This window comes from Lepidochelys kempii, chromosome 4, assembly GCF_965140285.1.
Source record: "Lepidochelys kempii isolate rLepKem1 chromosome 4, rLepKem1.hap1, whole genome shotgun sequence".
NCBI classification, from domain to species: Eukaryota; Metazoa; Chordata; order Testudines; family Cheloniidae; genus Lepidochelys; species Lepidochelys kempii.
The window spans coordinates 89,163,309-89,182,657 of record NC_136383.1 but is presented as its reverse complement, the minus strand read 5'-3'; the positions used below and the strand labels follow the sequence as shown (position 1 = coordinate 89,182,657).

General features: G+C 41.9%; 1 protein-coding gene across 2 annotated transcripts in view; it reads left to right on the top strand.

The window, feature by feature from the left end:
• PDGFRA (platelet derived growth factor receptor alpha) overlaps positions 1 to 19,349 on the top strand; it is a 47,878-nt gene that overhangs the window by 8,748 nt on the left and 19,781 nt on the right. For both annotated transcript variants that reach the window (XM_073342018.2, XM_073342020.2), the window contains exons 2-12: positions 448 to 508; positions 2,252 to 2,566; positions 8,493 to 8,756; positions 8,923 to 9,053; positions 10,466 to 10,637; positions 10,741 to 10,930; positions 12,572 to 12,687; positions 14,479 to 14,605; positions 15,632 to 15,825; positions 16,337 to 16,431; positions 16,539 to 16,671. In XM_073342018.2, coding sequence (XP_073198119.2) covers positions 460 to 508; positions 2,252 to 2,566; positions 8,493 to 8,756; positions 8,923 to 9,053; positions 10,466 to 10,637; positions 10,741 to 10,930; positions 12,572 to 12,687; positions 14,479 to 14,605; positions 15,632 to 15,825; positions 16,337 to 16,431; positions 16,539 to 16,671 — 1,786 coding nt within the window. In that variant the 5' untranslated portion in view covers positions 448 to 459. The remainder of the gene's footprint in view (positions 1 to 447; positions 509 to 2,251; positions 2,567 to 8,492; positions 8,757 to 8,922; positions 9,054 to 10,465; positions 10,638 to 10,740; positions 10,931 to 12,571; positions 12,688 to 14,478; positions 14,606 to 15,631; positions 15,826 to 16,336; positions 16,432 to 16,538; positions 16,672 to 19,349) is intronic.

Genomic DNA, 19,349 nt, shown 5'->3' with positions numbered 1-19,349 from the left:
CGAGTGTTAAAATAGAACTTTAGTAGATGATGGTACTTTGTATTATAGAAAGTGGTTTTAAATGTACTCTTTCTCTCAGAATTGCTACCATCACGTTTTGTAAGCAGTCGAAAGGCCAGATCTTGCCATCAGTTACACTGATGTAATTCCATTGCGACCTCATTCACTTCTGTGGAGTTACTCCATGCATAGAGCAATGTAATTATGGGCCCAGTTCTGCAAGGTGCTGTAGGGACTGTGGGCAGAAGGTGCTCAGCATGATTGGGCCATGAGTGCAGAATTTGGTCCAAAGTGTCCACATCCTTTCCCGGAGTGAGCTCTGTATACCATATGCTGTGTGTACTCCTAAACTGGCAATAGAGTCAGAAGCATTGCAAATAGCCCATTGCCTTTATAAATCTGTTCACTAACTTTACTTTTTCCTGCTTTTCTATTTTTCTGTTTCAGCTGTGCACAGTGATGGGTACTTCCCCAAGGACATTCCTGCTCCTGGGATGTCTCCTGACAGGTAACAGTCCTAAATTCCCTGTGTCTCTTCATTCATTCTCCTTTGTAAGTCTGGGCTTAAATCAATGCTCTACAGTTGATGTTTCAGATAGATTTGTTTTCAATGTGATCAGTGATCATGAATTACAGCACAGATGATCAGTCAAGCGGTTGTAAATTCTTTTTTTCTGACATTAATTGTAATAAAAGCAGCCGGGAACATAGTCCCAAGCCTGTGATTAAATCTACTGAAAATAGTCATATTTTTATGGACAGCCCATCTTTTGTTACTGCGCAGCCCAACGAAATAGATATGATACAAGGGAGTTCCCTGGTGGAGGGGAATGGAATCCACTGAGCAGCTACTATTGCAGCCTTAGGGCTATTCTAACCTCTGCAGCTGCTTCTTCCTCTCCGGAGGGAAGAGGTTTGGCTAGTGGATCTGTGTCACTGCTGATGCAGCAGCCATGCCACGTCTCTCCTGCCAGACTTTCTTTAGCAGCACGTGGGAGCAGAGCTCCATGGTGTGCAGCAGAGTGCAGGCTGCCTGGGTGGGATCCCTCCCTGCAGCCTCCTACTCTGTGCCACATAATGCACTGGCTGCACTGGCGAGCAGGCCTTCCATATCAGCAGAAGGAAATGGGGCGGGGGGGCAGAGCAGGTTTTGCCTCAAAGTGCCAAATATAAAAAGGCCAGTATTACTAGCCAATATAGGTAACATACTTGCAATGGCTTGAGAAGCAGAACAGAGATCACAATGGGCCCAGTCCCTGGCGCCACTAAACCTGCTTTGTGCTGGTCCCCTGGCATACAAACCATTTATCTACCTCCCTGATGATTTCTCCGGGGTCTCGAGGGCTGTGGTGCTGGGTGTGGCTGTTCTCACTTAGGGTGGGGACTGGGCCAGCTCTTGGCCAGCCCAAGTACAACTTGCCCAAACCAGAGAACCTGGCCTTGTAAATCCAGATTGTACATTAAAAGCACTGCAGTTACAATATCCTGTCGAATGAGTTACAGTTATATTGGATCACTGGTCTTCCTTACGTTTCAACTAGAGATGGGCCTGAGCCACCTAGGGTATGTCTACACTGCAACCGCTCCCCCCTCAAGCCCCAAACTCACAGCAGTGAGTCTCAGAGCTTGGATCCACGGACTTGGGCTTGCAAGGCTGACAGTATGGCACTAAATGTAGCCACATAGACATTCTGGCTTGAGCTGGAGCTTGGGCTCCGAGGTGCGCTTCAAAACCCAAGCTGGAATGTCTGCATGGCTATTTAGTCCAAATTTGTAGAGCCACACTCTGAGACTCGCTGCATCAGGTTGTTTTATTTATTTATTTATTTTGCAGTGGAGACATAACCAAAGTTTGGATCCAGGCTACTGCTGTAGCCCGTTGCAGAAATAGAGGTCAGCTGTAATGTTCAGATCCAGGTGTTGATCTAGCATGAAATGCTCCCAAAGTCTGGGGCTGTTTGGATCTGGGGTTTTGGTTGAGAGCCATCGCTAATTTCAACTCTTTGTCTTTCATTTCTGGATGCAAGGTGGATGGAACTGAAATGAACAGCATTTTGTCTGAGAGGTTCAAAGAGAAATTATTTTGCCCTCCATAGGGAAATGCTGTGACTGCTTTCAAAAGGGCTCATTTACAGGGAGATCAGTGTGTCTGGTTTGGCTGTTTTATAGATAAATTGCTCATCCTTTCTCACATCTATGTGGTGAGCATGTGCTGCTTAGTAACCGGTTACTTATTCATTTCCTTTGACAGGACCATGGCTAACTTTTTGCCAGCTTCCATTGCCGACTGTTCTTCCGAATAGAGATGAAATGGTCGTGCAGCTGAATGCCTCGTTTACCCTGAAATGCTCTGGAGACAGCGAAGTGACCTGGCAATACCCACTGGCCGAAGGAAGCCACAGGATAGACATTAGAAATGAAGAGAACAACAGTGGTCTCTTTGTGACTTTGCTGGAAGTGGGGAATGCCTCAGCTGCTCATACCGGATTATACACTTGTTACTACAATCATACTCAAGAGGAGGACGGGGAGGTGGAGGGGAAGGATATCTACATCTATGTGCCTGGTGAGTGGGTTATACTGTGTTACAGCTGAAAAGTTTGCCTGGGTTGTGGTGTAGGAATATCAAGGACCCTATTAAGCATTTAAATGGAGAGCAACCTCTTGATCTGAGCTGGGCATGCTCCTCTTCACATTGATTTTGTTTGGTATGAATTAGTTCTCATGAAAGGTAATGAATTGACAGCCTTGGAGGCTGAAGCTTTCTCTCCACAAAGTGCAGGAAAAGGGCAGTGCTCCCCCAGTGGATACCTTGACTCAGACATGGAGACCAGCTCTGTGGGTGCACATTGTACGTGGTTCAGTCTCCATGCCCATTGGCTTCATTGCTAAGGATTCCAACTAGGGGAACACAAATGCCAACTATTTGGTGGTGGCTTGTGTAATGTGTTCTTTGGGATTTGTACTGAGACCAGCTAACTCCATGCATACCACTAAATAGTCAGGTTTCAGAGTAGCAGCCGTGTTAGTCTGTATTCACAAAAAGAAAAGGAGTACTTGTGGCACCTTAGCAACTAACAAATTTATTTGAGCATAAGCTTTCGTGAGCTACAGCTCACTTCAGTGGATAATAATGGTTCTTCGTCTCCATTGACCTAAATTGGGTTTGAACTGATAGCTCAGAGGTCATATATTGCTACTTTCAAATATCCAAAGTGTGGAAATGTATTAATTGATAGAAAACTTGAACTGCAGTGCAGGAAGATGCTCACATATTTACAGGGCGTAGGAATCAAAGGTGATTAGTAAGATGTAGCTGTGTTGGAACACCTGTCACGAGAGAGGTGGAAACAAGAAACGACAGTGAGGGCCAGTCTGGCAAAAGGCAAATAATGTGGTGTTTTCGTGAATCGTTTGTCACAATTTTCACAGCAAGACTTGCTTTTCCTGCCCCCAAACTGCCTCTCATGAAGAGTGGAAAAATCTATTGGACCCAAAGAAATGACAATGGCAAAAACAATGAGGCTGTGTAGTCTTGTGGATAAAGCACATGACTGTGACCCAAGAGATCTTGGTTTTGTTCCCAGCTCTGCATTTTGTCCTCTGGGTGACCCTGGGCAAGCCATGTCCCTTCTGTGTCTCAGTTTCCCCCACCTGTAAAATGGGATAATGATACTGACTTCCTTCGTAAAGCACTCTGAATCTATCAAGTTAGGTATTATATTATTATTAATAAGAACACCACCCAACAGGGATCTCAGGGAACATTACCCACCTGGTAATCTTCCCATTCCCTTTAGAAGTGCCCACTTCCACCCTCTCCTCCTCCACACACTCTGCGGGGTAGGGATGTCGCAGAATGTCCATCTGTCTGCCAATCCTCTGAGGTTGGAGTCAGAAGTCTATTAAACCTATTTGTCATGGCTGTAATAGGAGTCACTGGCTGAGTCATGACTGACTGTCACATGAATCTATGAGCATCAAAGTCTTTAAAAAGGAAGAGACTATAACATTTGACATCTGGGGATTTTGGTGTGGGGCAGGGGAGGGTGAGTGGGTGGATGGGGGAGCAAGTGGGTGGATGTAAAGATAAATGGCTTTACAAACTTTATTGTGAGCCTTTGTAAAGCATTATATAGGACTGCCTGGGGCTCTATTGGGAAACAGGGGATTAGAGACAGCACTGCAGGGACACAAAGTACCAGACTGGTAGACTGGCAGTGAGCATTCTGAGCGTTAGCCTACAAGCCCAGGACAGGAAAACAAGGGAAAAGAAAAGAGGTTGCAAGTCACCCTGTAAAACTTTAACATGTTTGTGAAGGAAAACAAGATGCCTGGACTACAAAAAGATTATGTAAGGGAAAGAGGCAGCACCAGAGATTTTGTGAAGTGCCCTAAAACTTTGACGTCTGTTATTTGGGTTTTCTATAGACCATAACGTGCCATATTAGCATGACTCTTCCACGATTTCCCTCTACATTTACCATGAAAAACTTGTAGCACTTGTTCTTAAGACAGTTATTGAAGCTTGGGCAGAGCCTGTGGGCCTTATACCTCAATATCAAGTCAGCTCTAAGCAGTCCACTACAAAACTGATGCCGTTGGATGGTGCGGTAGCTCACTATTAGCTCAAGGACAAGGAAGATGAAGACAGATATCAGAAGACTCCTACAAATTCATACAAAGTCTGTATTCCTTTAATAGAAATAATATGCACACACTTTGTGACCTCAAATGGAATTTCACAGACACTTCAATTTAAACACACTGGGTTAGATAAAACAAGTTTATTAACTACAAAGAGATAAATTTTAAGTGAATGCAAATCAGAAATGGTTACAAGGAAAAGATAAGGTGCAACTGGTGCCTAACTTAAACCATGTTAAATTCAAAGCAAAATTTTTCTCACCACATGCTCTCAGAAGTCTTACTGACCAAACTTCTTAGGCCAGGACTCCCTCTCCAGTTCAATGGCTGCTACTTGTGTTCCTTCTGGTGCAGTTAAGCAATGAACAGAGAAAGAGAGGAGGGATTCTTTGGGGTGTTTGTCTCTTCTTTTTATGGTGTCAGTCCTCCCCATGGAAAACATTTCCAGCTGAGATTCTGGAGACAAAAAATCTATGGAGAAGGCTGTTCCCTGCTTTTCCTTACCTTTTGAGAAACCGTTTGAGGTTTCTTTGTCTACCCTTCCCACTTGATGACTTTGTTTATTGATTAAATTCAAAGTAAGCAGAGTGCACATTCCTTTGTTTGAGACAGACATGTTTGCCAACCTCAGTTCGGAACATGTGTTAAGATCACCATATAGTGGAATCTTATAACTTCACCTACAATGTTGTCACACATATTTTATCAGGACAATATTGACTAGCAAATGAGTTTTCAGATGATACCTCACAAGGCATTCTTTGTACGACGATTATTACAACAGTGAGTAGGGTGTGGATATAAGCATACATTCTGTCACAGTCCCCCAGATCGGCAAGCTATAGGCATCTTGTAGTTCTTTCCCCTCACTGAAGAGTCAGCTGACACTGTTGCAAAAGTTAATCTTTTTTCACCTAATTTTAGAATTTTCAGGAAAATTTCTGTTTCCACCATGAACTTTTTTTTGTTTTGTTTTGGGCAGAGCAATTCCTCTCCCTACAATAAATTATGAAGGCTGTGGGGGAAAAGAAATTTATTTATTAAAACCAGGATGCTTTATGACTTTTACATAAGGATGTAATAGCCATACAAGCCGGAAAAAAACCTAGGTGAAGCCTCTTTCTGTTTTTAATTACATTTGGAAAGCAAATGTACCGAGTTGGGTGGATGAGTTCTATAGTGCTGTGTTTGGATTGTTGTTACAAGGAAACTGCCAGTGTGTTATAAATCCCATTGTTGGAGGGGTTTATATTTCCATTATTAAAATTGGTGATGAAACTTAGCTCACAAGCTCTTAGGTTTGCAGTAGTTATATGTGTGTTTAGAAGTGGCAGATTATGATCATTTTCAGAGCCACTGTTTTAAAGTTGGGTATGTTTTGCAATTTAGATTTTAAACTGAATGTGGATTGGATGACTATTGGAACTGGGGTACATTGTGTTGGTTTTAAAAAATATTGGGGATGTGTTTGCTTTTTTATGGTGTGCCCCATAATTCAAGGCATATGTGGGGGGAGGAATAGCTCAGTGGTTTGAGCTTTGGCCTGCTAAACCCAGGGTTGTGAGTTCAATCCATGAGGGGGCCATTTAGGGATATGGGGTAAAAATTGGGGATTGGTCAGGGGGTTAGACTAGATGACCTCCTGAGGTCCCTTTCAACCCTGATGTTCTATGATTCTAAACCATGTGCAACAACCATAGTTAATGACACCTAAGTAACATGGTGACGGATATGTAGATACAGATATGTAGCTAGAAATATTTTTAAATAATGTAATTTAGCTGAAAACCAATCCAATCAATGTCTTTGGTTTCTAATACTTTTTATTTTATGGCGGGGCAGAAGAGAGGAGGGAGAAGAACATTTTATAAAATGAATGTTTCAGGAACTCTTGCCATTGATTACAGGGGCTCTAAGATTAAAGTTGAAAAAGAATTAGAATAAAAGAAGGAAGTGATGGGTGACTGTAATGGGGAGACTGGGGTTCTCTCACCTTGGATTCCTCTCTACAACCAAGTTTCAGAGTAGCAGCCGTGTTAGTCTGTATCCGCAAAGAGAAAAGGAGGACTTGTGTGGCACCTTAGAGACTAACAAATTTATTTGAGCATAAGCTTTCGTGAGCTGTAGTTCATGAAAGCTTATGCTCAAATAAATTTGTTAGTCTCTAAGATGCTACAAGTCCTCCTTTTCTCTCTACAATCACACACTCCTGTGGCAATTTCAACATCATGTGCTTTATTTACAATGTGCTATACAAGGGCTTGTTCCCCGTAGCCTAAGGCTTTTACCTCCTCTCCAGACACAGGATGTGAGGGAGGAGAGCTGTCACCTCCCTGAGATCATGGACTTCTCTAGCCCTTCCATCCTCTTCCTGTCTCTCTCTTCACTGTTCTCAGTTGATAAGTTTCAGAGTAACAGCCGTGTTAGTCTGTATTCGCAAAAAGAAAAGGAGTACTTGTGGCACCTTAGAGACTAACCAATTTATTTGAGCATGAGCTTTCGTGAGCTACAGCTCACTTCATCGGATGCATACCGTGGAAACTGCAGCAGACTTTATATACACACAGAGAATATGAAACAATACCTCCTCCCACGCCACTGTCCTGCTGGTAATAGCTTATCTAAAGTGATCATCAGGTTGGGCCATTTCTAGCACAAATTTGTGCTGGAAATGGCCCAACCTGATGATCACTTTAGATAAGAAATGGCCCAACCTGATGATCACTTTAGATAAGCTATTACCAGCAGGACAGTGGGGTGGGAGGAGGTACTGTTTCATATTCTCTGTGTGTATATAAAGTCTGCTGCAGTTTCCACGGTATGCATCCGATGAAGTGAGCTGTAGCTCACGAAAGCTCATGCTCAAATAAATTGGTTAGTCTCTAAGGTGCCACAAGTACTCCTTTTCTTTCAGTTGATAAGCTGAATCACCTTGTTAATTGGTTAATCACCTGATGCTTAATCTATTATCTCATCAATTTGCCCCATGTGGGGGCTCTTACAAAGTGCACTGAGTGGGGAGTCAGCCTTAGGCCACATTGACACTAGCAAGCTTTACAGAGGCACAGCTGTACCAATGCAGCTGTGCTGCTGTAAGATCGCTTGTGTAGCCACTCTATGCGGATGGGAGAGCTTGTCCATGCTGGTGCTTCCATCGGGGTAACTTATGTTGTTCATGGAGGTTTTTTTTCACACCCCTGAACAAATTAAATTATAGCAACAAAAGAGGTAGTGTAGTCATGTCTTTAGGCTATTCATGCTCTAGTACAGTGATTTGTACATCTCCTTTTTGTGTGCACCAGTTAATGTAGATTTAAAATACAAATCAAGACCCATGAGCTGGAAAATGGGACTTTTAGGTCCAAATTCTACCCTGAAGGTTTTGCTGGAAATTGTTGTCAGTGGGGTATGGGCAACAATTTTCACACCTAAACATTAGTGATTTTCTGGCTTTTTGCCTTTTGCCTGTGAATAGCATTGTCGGAAAACTCCACTAGATCAGTGTCTAAAGGAAATAATAACACTTCCCTTTTTCCTGGAGGTCTTAAACTTCCCAGTCTGGTACATTTCTGTTACATAGGATCCTGACTACCAGTTGGACTACTGGGATGTCTTCTCACATGTCTTATCAGATGGCAAATGTCATTATGGTGAGAGTGTGTCAACTCTGTGTGTGACTTTAACATAGTTGTGGTTTTACATATGATAAAGGAAATTGCTGGAAAAGTAAAGAAACAAAATATATTCATTTCTATCAAGGTGCATAATTATCTGCTGGTGACTCCATTCTTGTACTATGGACACATTAAAATGATATAATGTAAAAATACTTATCTTTTTTACAGATCCTGAAATGCCCTTCGTTCCTCTGCTACCAGAGGATCAATTCATCCTAGTAGAAGATGGTGATTCCACCATTATCCCTTGTCGTACAAGTGACCCTAATGCTCAAGTAGCTTTAATTGACAGTGAAGCCAAGGTTGTATATGCCTATTATGACAGCAAACAAGGTTTCCTAGGAAATTTCCCTGCAGGCTCATACACGTGCCAAACAACTGTTAAAGGAATGGAGTTCAAGTCAGATCAGTTTTTCATCTACATTTTGAAAGGTACTCTTTCTCATTTTTTAAAGGAGGGTAAAAATATTGAGCCTGATTCTCTTCTTGCTTACACCATAATTGCGTAAACGAAATTGGAATCTAGCCCTTGAAGTCCACCATTCGTATACTGCACATGGTTTTTAAACTTGGTGCACTCTCTTTCTTTTTCCCTCAGCTACTTCAGAGCTGCCAGTTGAGATTGAGGCCCTTAAAACTGTATATAAAACAGGCGAAAAGATTGTTGTAACTTGTGTGGTCTTTGACAACGAGGTGGTTAATTTACAGTGGAATTATCCAGGGAAAGTGGTAAATATCTTGTTTTGTTTCTGCATAATTATAATTATCAGTTGGTGAGGAATATGGGGATATGAAGGGGTCAGCTCTTCACTGTTAGAACGAGGACAGAGGAAGAGAGAAAACAGAACCGTTTCTTTTATTTTCAGGTTATCGCTACAGAAAATTAGTATCAGGTGTTAGAATTCATGTTAGTAAGTATGCAAAGCATTCGAGGGAGATGAGGGGTGACTGGGAACATAAGAAGTTATCAGGGAGTGGGACTGTAGCACTGAAGGTATAAAGCTCTGTGAATTTATGCTCTAGAAAACCTGGTGGGAAAAAAATGGAATGTTCTGGAAATGTGTCCAAATGTCTGCATATAACACTGGTGGTGAAGTGAATCTGACTCTAAAAATGACTCTCTTCAAGACGTAGTCTCAGATGGGCTGATTTTTCTCAGTTACACTGGTGTAAATTAGGAGTAACTCAGTTAAAGTCAGTGGAATTACACTAATGAAAACCTGTTGTGAGAGGAGAATCAGTCCTAAATTCTCGTAACATGTTTTCTGAAGTGAAGGTTTCTCTTCAGTGAAATCCCATTTATAGTCAGTGCTCCACATATAGTGTGATTGTGCTGCTGTGTAAAAGGTCTGATAATTGTGGGTTATTGTAAAGTTGCAGAATAATTGTGACTCAGAAATGCAGCTTTCATTTAAAAAAATTTAAGAGCCTGAAAAAAACCCTCTACTTCCTATAGGAAGGTTTCATTTTATTTTCAGTTTTACATATTCATAACCTCAGTCTCCTGCCAATCATTCTAGTTTCACACAATCCCCAACATATTTTTGGTTCCCATCCCTCAACATGCAGGTGCTGTATTCCCTTTTGAACATTTTTATTCTCAGCTGAACACCCCCCTCACTTCCCGCCCTTGCCAATGAATTATTCTCCAAATTAGCGCACACCGAACGTAGGAACTAGGAAATGGGCATAATCTGTCAGGAAAAAGGTATTAAGAATTCACCTCACCTTGTGGGAACTTATCAAAGAATATTCAGAACCAAAATCAACAGCATCACCACCAAAGCCAAAGGATACGCTCCCTGAGCTTGCTTTAGCACTAAAAGGCTCTTTCAAGATCTCCACCTAATTTTTAGATGGTACTTTACTCCAAGCGCACAACATATGCAGTTTTTAACCTACTCACCCTTTGGTAGTTGGCTCCAAAATTGTGTATTCTTATGGGCACACCTGCTGCATCCATGTCTGAAAATTTGTCCCTAACTGATTAAGCCATTCTTTTTGAATATGGAATTTGGACCATATAGCGGTAACTCTTTCATTGCTCTCCTTTAAATGGTACCGTAATTCTTTTATACTGTATTTATTTCCTGCAGCTGGGTTGTTTAGATAAGATTTTTTTTCCTCTCTCCAAAACACAGAAAGAAAAAGGTGTGATAAAAGTTGATGACATTAAAGTTCCATCCCAGAAGCTGGTTTACACTTTGACTATTCCTGAGGCTTCAGTGAAAGATACCGGGGATTATGAATGTACGGCCCGACATGCAACCAAGGAGGTTAAAGAAAATAAGAGAGTAGTCATTACAGTTCATGGTACAGTCCAATTTTAGTATCCAAAAATTGTTAGCATGCTGGCAAATACCATGTTTGAAATAAAGTGAGTAGCATTATTTATGTGAATCTGTATCATTTACAGATAAAGGATTCATTCATCTGGATCCCCAATTTAGCCCTTTGGAAGCTGTCAATTTACATGAGGTCAAAAATTTTGTAGTGGATGTGCAGGCGTACCCAGCTCCAAAAATGTTCTGGCTGAAGGACAATGTGACTCTGACTGAGAATCTTACAGAGATTGTTACCAGCTCAAACAAGATCAATGAGACAAGGTAAAGAAAGGTCTTGCCAAGATGACAATCTGAATTTCTCTTCCAGAAACCTTGTGATTTCATTTTGTCAAATCTATGACTAGAATTTGGTGAGAAAAACCAAGACATAATATATACAACCTCATCTTCCTTGCCTTGCTATAGCCTTTCATCATCCCCTTCTCTTTGACATCCTGTCCTCCATGGACTTCCGTGTCACTGTCCCCTCTTGATTCTCTTCCTGGCTTTCCTACTGTTCTTTAAGTGTCTCCTTTGGGGGCATTGCATTCCCACTCCTCCTCTTCATTGGAGTCTGTCAAGGCTCTTTCTTTCCACCCATCCTCTTCTCCTTTATGCCCTATACTTGGGTAGCCTCACTCTCTTACATAATTTTAACTATCATTTCTCTGGTGGCAATTCTCAGATATACTTCTCCTATTATGGTTCATTCTCATATCTCTCACTGTGTCTCTGATAGATCACCTTGGATGGCTTGCAGTCAACTCAAGCTTATCAAACCAAACCAAGCTCATAATTTTTCCTTCACACATTGTGCCTTTATTTCATTTTCTACTGCTGTTGACAATGTTATCATTTTTCTGTCACCTAGAAATGTAACCTGGGAAGCATCTTTGATTCCTTCTTCCTCTTTCCCTCCGCATTCTACTGCTGCTTTCTACACAGCATTCATAGATTCAAAAGCCAGAAAGGACCACTGTGTTCATCTCGTCTGACCTCCTGTATAACACAAGCCATAGAACTTCCCCAAAATATTTCCTAGAGCAGATCTTTTAGAAAGACATCCAATCTTAATTTAAAAATTGTCAGTGATGGAGAATCCACTGTGACCCTTGGTAAATTGTCCCAGTGGTTAATTACTCTCATAGTTGAACGTTTACACCTTATTTCCAGTCTGAATTTGTCTAGCTTTAACTTCCAACCATTGGATCATGTTATACGTTTCTCTGCTAGATTAAAGAGCCCATTATTAAATATTTGTTCCACATGTAGATATTTATAGACTATAATAAAGTCACTCCTTAACTTTCTCTTTGTTAAGCTCAATAGATTGAACTCTTTGAGTCTATCACTATAAGGTGTGTTTTCTAATCTTTTAATAATTTTTGAAGCTTTTCTCTGAACTCTCTGCAATTTATCAACATCCTGCTTGAATTGTTTGTACCAGAACTAGACACTTTATTCCAGCAGCAGCCAAATATATATAAAAAACTCCCTCATTTTCTAACCTATCAGCTAATTCACTTGTCCAACTTGTAATCATCTGCCACCTTGACTACTGCAACCTTCTCCAATCTTACTACAGTCCTGTCTTCTGGATACTAACCTGGCCCCTCACCAGTCTTTCCAAAATGCTGCTCCCAAAATAATCTCTTGGTCATCATTTTGATCACACCAATGCCCTTTCTAAATCCGTGCTGGATATAATAATGCTTGCTTGCTTCTCATATGACAGAATTAATTAACATTTGAACAGAACTTTGATAGGAAGAGCACTATAGAAATGCAAAGTATCACTACATTATAGCCACCATATACCTACATTAAATAAATAGATTTTCTACTAAAAATTATTTGATTTTTTGGATTAATTTATTCTTATGTTCTGTAAAATAATGTGTACAAAATCTCTTGTTTCTGTAGGGTCCAAAGTATATTAAAACTGATTCGGGCCAAGGAAGAAGACAGTGGAGATTATACTTTGGTTGCTGAAAATGGAGAAGAGACTAAAAGCTATACTTTCTCATTGCTAATACAAGGTAAGCGTATCAAGAACCCTACTGGACTGGGCAGAGGTAGCCGTAGACAGCAAAGACTTAACTCCATTTAAACAACGGGTGTCCTGCTAACCTACAGGTATACTAGAATGAAAGGCCTGGAAGCCAGGAATGGCTGTGTTCTAATCCTGACTTTGACTTCTTCACTGGCCTTGTGCGAGTAGTTTCATCTCCCTGCCTAGCCTGAGTTACTCCATCTACAAAATGGGGATGACATTTATTAAGCTACCTCACAAGGGATTGCTTTGAAGACAAAGAGTGCTAAGTGTTATGATTTCAGCAGCAAATTAGTTTGGCTGCTTCCCTGCCACGTCACTTACTAACACAAGACTAGCTGATTGGCTGGAGCTGGATTGGTGTTTTCCAAGAGTAGTTCCTACCGGGTATGACAATTGTACTGACTGGTCACTCAGGTAAGACCCTTAGGAACAACAGTTCACCTTTTGCCACTCCACACTTACACAGTTTATCATCCTCTGCAGAAGAAGCACATTGTGGAAACAATATTTCTAGTACTGCCGGTCCCCAAAGTTCAAAATAATGAGTCAGATCCGTCAAAATCATGAGTTTATTTGCAACTTTTTTGGTCTAACTTTTGATTTTTGAACTCGCTCTTCCATGCCAGTGTGTGTGTGGCAGTTACAGTGTCACCAACTCTCCCAAATTTATAAAGTGAGGTGACTTTGGTCCCCTCTGCAGGAGTTCTCACTGTCTGCCTGATGGTGTGGAGCTTCCAGCTTCTCCCCAGACCCAAAATTCTAACTAATTACATCAGCCCCACATCTGCCCATCCGTCAGTCCAGCAATTAATTACCTCCCAGCCACCACATCAGTTCTGCCCCTTACCCAACTCCCACATCAATTCTGTCTCCCTCAACCCAACACCTGCTGTTCCCCTAGCCTCACCTCTGCTCCTTTTACAGCTCCAGAGGTTCTTTACCCCACCCCTCACCCTCTTCCCATGTCCAGGCTGAGTGTTGCATGGATGGCGAGGAGAACGGGGAAGGAGCAGAGAGTAGCCTGACCCAGTTTTCACAAAGAGGGAAGGGAGAAAGGAGCAGAGACACCCTGAGGTGCTGAGTGCTTTCTGCTCCCTCCTCCTGCGAAAATGGTATCAGATTCTCCCTCTCTTCCCTCCCCTACCTGAAAAGTCCTCTTGGCTCCTGAGGGGAGGCCGGAGAGCTCTGGCTGCTTCCTGTAGGCGCGCCCATGTTACAAATAAGTAATAGTAATAGGGATATTGCTAAATGGCTGAGTTCTGGGAGGTAGGTGGGAGGGGTCTCCTCTGGTTTTCTCTGTATTTTTCATCTTTACTCTCCCTGTGCTCTCAAATGAGGCTGAGTAGGGAAGGATAAGGCTCCCTCTGCACCCAGACAGAGACATTCAAATTGCCACCCAGCTGGTGTCTCTCAGGAGCAATGTGAGGCTCTTAAGCTCTCTCTATGCCCCAGGACCAAGCATACCCCTTCCACAGCGCCCCCTTCTGTGACTGTGCTGTAGCCTGGGCCCTGTTCTCCCCTGCAGGATATAAGTAACTTTCATCAAAGTCAATCTGAGTTAGTCATATCCTTCAGGGGAAAATCAGGCTCTGGAGAGCAAGCAAAGAGCTTAGGGCCCAGACTTGGATTCCCTGAGGAGCAGAGCAATGTGCTGTTGCAAGGCTGTTGGCCAGACAAATGACAGCAATTTTAAACATCTGTCCTGTTCCATTTGTAATTCTAACCCAAATAAAGGGGGGGAAATTCTAACATGCTCTTTTCAATTCATTTCTAGTGTCAGCTTCAATTCTAGACCTGGTGGATGATCACCACGGCTCTGGAGGGGGACAGACGGTCCAATGCTTGGCAAAAGGGACGCCTTTCCCTGACGTGGAATGGCTGATATGCAAGGACATTAAAAAGTAAGAAAAACAGATGTGCCTTTATCTCCAAATGTGAACGTTTTTCCTTGACCAACGTAATTTAAGCTCGTGACACACATTCCTTATCAGCCCTCTGGAAACTATGATTCTGGTTTGTCTTGCCAAAGTGACAAGTTGTTTATGCTTCATCAGCATATGGATGGGGTGGGGGTTAATATCATTCCTACTGATTTTGTCCTGTAGAACACATACACTGTATCTATTTAACAGGTTTCTCTGAGATCTGGTTCCTAATTAGTGATGAGTGAGCCTCAGGGAAGTTCAGATGAGCAAGTCAGATGCTTGTCCACATATCTTTTGAGGCTTTCCTGCCATCTCCTGAACAGACTCATCTATCCCATTACTCTTTCACACACTCCTCCATCCGCCCTTCTTCCTGCAACTGAGCCCACCACAGATAATATTTTTTACATTCAAAGTGTGTTAGAAATGTTAACTAATTCATTCCCTCACATTTGTTGATCTAGTTCCGGGGTCACCCCTTCTCCCCCTCCTCTGGAGACAATCGCACAGAGAGACAACAAGCTTGGTGGGGCCCAGCAGCCCTGGTAACCTCGGAGATGTTTTCTGTTGTCGTTATACCCACATTTCACGCTACTGTCTGGGATTTCCCCCTCTCTTCTCTCCCAAAGAAATCTGTGGAGCACTGGGGGCTTCAGAGGCCAGCCATGAATTCTGGGGTCTAGTGAGAAAGCCCCGGAGCAATGCAAAGTTTGGACTAAGCAACAGTGGGCTGCTGGGCTCCATTACTGGTGCTTCAAAGGTGGTAGTAGTGCTGGAAGGGATCAGAAACTCATTGAATCTAGGAGGCGGGGAGCCAGAGCATTGTCAGGAAGTGGGTACAGACTTAAACATCTTTGGTCCTTTTCTTTTTGGTCCTTAAAATAATTCTTGCCAGGGAAAGGGAGTAGGGAAAGGGTGCTTAGGGTGATCCTCACTTTGTTTACGCTTGCTCATCCATACATAAATCTGATGTCTATATTCATGGTTATTCGATTTCTGCAGATGCAGTAATGATACCTCATGGATGCTTCTGACTAACAACATCTCAGATATACACATGGAGGCTCATCGGGTTGATAAGGACCAGGTGGAAAGCCAGGTGACCTTCCAAAAGGTAGAAGAAACCCTGGTAGTACGGTGCATGGCGAGGAACACTCTTGGTGCCGTTACTCGGGAACTGAAGCTTGTGGCGCCCAGTGAGTTAACTTTGTCACTCCTGAGAGATTTAAATAGCCATTTCAAACTCCTCCTCAAATAAACCCAATCAAATCTGGAAATAATTATGCAGTGTGAATGTCTAATAGGTAAAACACCAGCTCTTTGAAAGTAAATAATGATGAAAACAGATTTGGCAGCTCTTCCCCAGAAGTTTGAACAAGAGCCATTCTCCAGGTCTTAATTCTGAATCCATCTTTCCCATATTATGTGGTTCCATGATCCATCTCTTCATTTTAGTTACTCATGGCCATGGAAGTCTCTTCCAGGCAACCACTGTTGTTGTTCCTGAAATAGGAAGGCAGGGTTATTATAGGCAGTGAATGACTTAATGCCCCCTGCCTCTGGAGACTGCACTTTTCACATCTGCAGTGCACAAGAACTTTGATGGCAAAGGAGGTGGGAGTCTTACTGTCACCTACAAACTCGGGCCTCTGTCATAACTCTCTGCATGGAGGCAAATCTAAACTGAGGCCTTTTCTTTTACTTCAGCATTGCGATCAGAATTAACTGTGGCTGCAGCAGTCCTAGTGTTAATAGTGATTGTGATTATTTCACTGATTGTCCTGGTCATCATATGGAAACAGGTAACTTAAAATATGTAATTTCTATACTGAATTGAATTAGTGAACTGACCCATTCTTAAATCAGGCATGAGCCTGACAATTTATGTTTCATTTATTGTGCACGGCAGAAACCAAGGTATGAGATAAGATGGAGAGTCATTGAGTCCATCAGCCCTGATGGCCATGAGTACATTTATGTGGACCCAATGCAACTGCCCTATGACTCAAGATGGGAGTTTCCTAGAGATGGATTAGTACTTGGTAAGAACTTTGAGATCCTCTTCTTTTGTAGAGATAAGAAGTTGATTTAATGCATGTGGGGAATCAGAGCTCTTGATTTGCACTCATTGGGTGAGCTCTGTGAAGAGCCAAACTGTTGCAGATAAAGTCTGTTTATATGGAAAGAACTTTCTATGTTGCTAAATGGAATGATCAGACCACGGCAATTCTGTGCCATCCAGTATTAATAGAATTCTTAACCTGGTATATAAACAAAACCAGAAAAGTCTTGCAAAACATCTAGAAATCAGAATGTCCTGGCAACTATATACTATGCCCAAGTGTGCTTGATCATGTCACCCTCTAGTGTCTGGACCATAGACCATATAAACCCTAATACTGTTAAAGTTCATGGAAATTCTCCTTTAGTGGCATTGGTAGGCGCTTCGGATTTGAGAACAGAAAGTGCCAGGACAACTGTGAATCTCTGTGGCCATGGCTGGCAATACAGCTGATAACCATTATGTTCTGTGCTGATGCAGAATCTTTACAAATTTATTAACAAACAAACAAACAAACAAACTGATTTTTCATGGAAAATTATTCTGAATACAACAAAAATACATCTATCTACCTACCTATTTTAGCTCCTTGACTTTCCTCCGAAATCCTCTTCTCTCTCCTATTTTTGTCCCATCACCATCCTCCCTGATACCCAGGCTTGAAACCTGGGGCCATATTTGACTTCTACCTCTCCTTCTCCTCTCACATCCAAGCTTATTCCATAATATTTCTGAGATCCACATTTTTCTCTTTCCAGACAGCAAAGCTCTCTCCTGTCTTGATTGCTGTAACCTCTTTGTCTTTGGCCTTCCTTCTCTCCACAGGGCTCCCCTCAAGACCCTACAAAACTGTCACTGTCTCTTCAGTCTTTCCTTTGGCTATCCCTGCTTTACTGCCTCAAGTTCAAGCTCATTGTCCTTGCTTTCAAGGGTCTGTGGAACTGTCCCTGCCTACTTATCTGCCTGTATCTCTCCTCATGCTACCCATTGACCACTCTTCTCTACCAGAGATGTCTGCCTTGAGCCCCGTACTTTAGTGTCTCCTATATTCCTCTTCCACCCTGCTTCACACATAGTGCCTTCCCCAAAAGGTTTGTCAGTCCATTAGCCTCTCCTTCCCTCCCTAAATTCCTGCCTTACGATTCAATTCTGCTGAGATGCCCACAAGAAGTGAGTCAGCAATGGCATTTTTATTTTATAAGACATTTATTAGTTCTGTGTGTAGACACCCAATGTAATATGGAAGTAGTTATGCAGTTTTATTAAAATATTTTAAAATGATAAATCCATGATGTCAAATGCCATTGCCACATAAACTTATTTCTGTGAACCCTGCCTTTCTTCTTTCCACCCTGTTTTGCTGTTTTGTTGTCTCTTTGTCACGTCTCATGTGGAATTCAATTATAAGCTCTTGTACCATTATAGGTGACCTGTAAATACCCAGCACAATTCTAGGTAGTGTGGTATAACAAATAATTGTCTGCCTGCCTGCCTCTTTCTCTCTCTCTCTCTCCTATTTATCTATAGCATCTTAAGCATTTCTAACATCCCCATTATGGAGGTATCTATGCACCAAATAATACACAAACACAAGTGAAGAAAATCATGAAAGGCATTTTTGTTTGATACACTTTACAAAATATGTTCTATTTCTATTTCCTCTTGTGTGAGTCAATATAATCAAAAGCAGTTCTTGCCAGAGAGAGGATTTCTGTTGATTCTCAAGTGAATGTATCTGATTCAGAAATAAATTCAGTTAATTAAATTTGCTCTGCTAACTGCAGACCAAACCATGGTGGATACTTATGGGAATTATTTGACTACATCCCTGGCTTTGATTATCTGTATAAAACAAATATTGGAACTGGGTTGTTAACAGTCCACCACAGTAATTTTTGTCTCTCTTTGACTCATCAGCATCAGTTTACTTCAATGCATTCTTGTTTATGAGTAAATTTAGGAAGGTTAACTTTAGAAAACGGCACTGCATGTTCTTATAGCAATCTGGATAGCACAAGTATTTTTCTTGACATGCTGAATATACATTCATCATATATGTCTTTCTTATGAGGCAGTTTCATCATACAGGCCATATTCTGCCCTCATTTATGCCAGTGAACCCCATTGACTTTACTGGTATGATGGGATCTTTTTTTTTTTTTCAAATGGAATTTCTAATATTCTATCAGTTAGATAGCAATGCAGTAACTTACTGAAAAGGTTATCCAAAGCCTTTAGGAAAATTTGGGGATGTGGCTTAGCTGGTGGTGTTCCTTTAATGTGTATACTTCCTCTTCTAGCTGTGTGAGCCAGCCAGCATCCTTCTACCTGCTTTACAGGCCGGTCGTATCTGGAGTGCAATACCATGCTAGGTGACCATAGTCAGCTTTTGGGTTACTGGAGTATCAGTTGACTAGAATTCAATAAACTGAGGTTGCACTGACAATTTTGCTTTGTTCTTGTTCCCGCAATGTATTACAGTGCCAGAGTGTGAGTCGCCCAAGGCTGACTCACCACTCCTTGCTCTTTGGAAGCATCCCCACCTGGGGTAAATTGAGGAGGTAATAATTTAAGTTCTCAGTGATTAACTAATTAGCTGGGTGATTCAGCTCATCAGCTGGAATTTACCCTTAAAAAGGAAAGGCAAGAAGAGCCCAG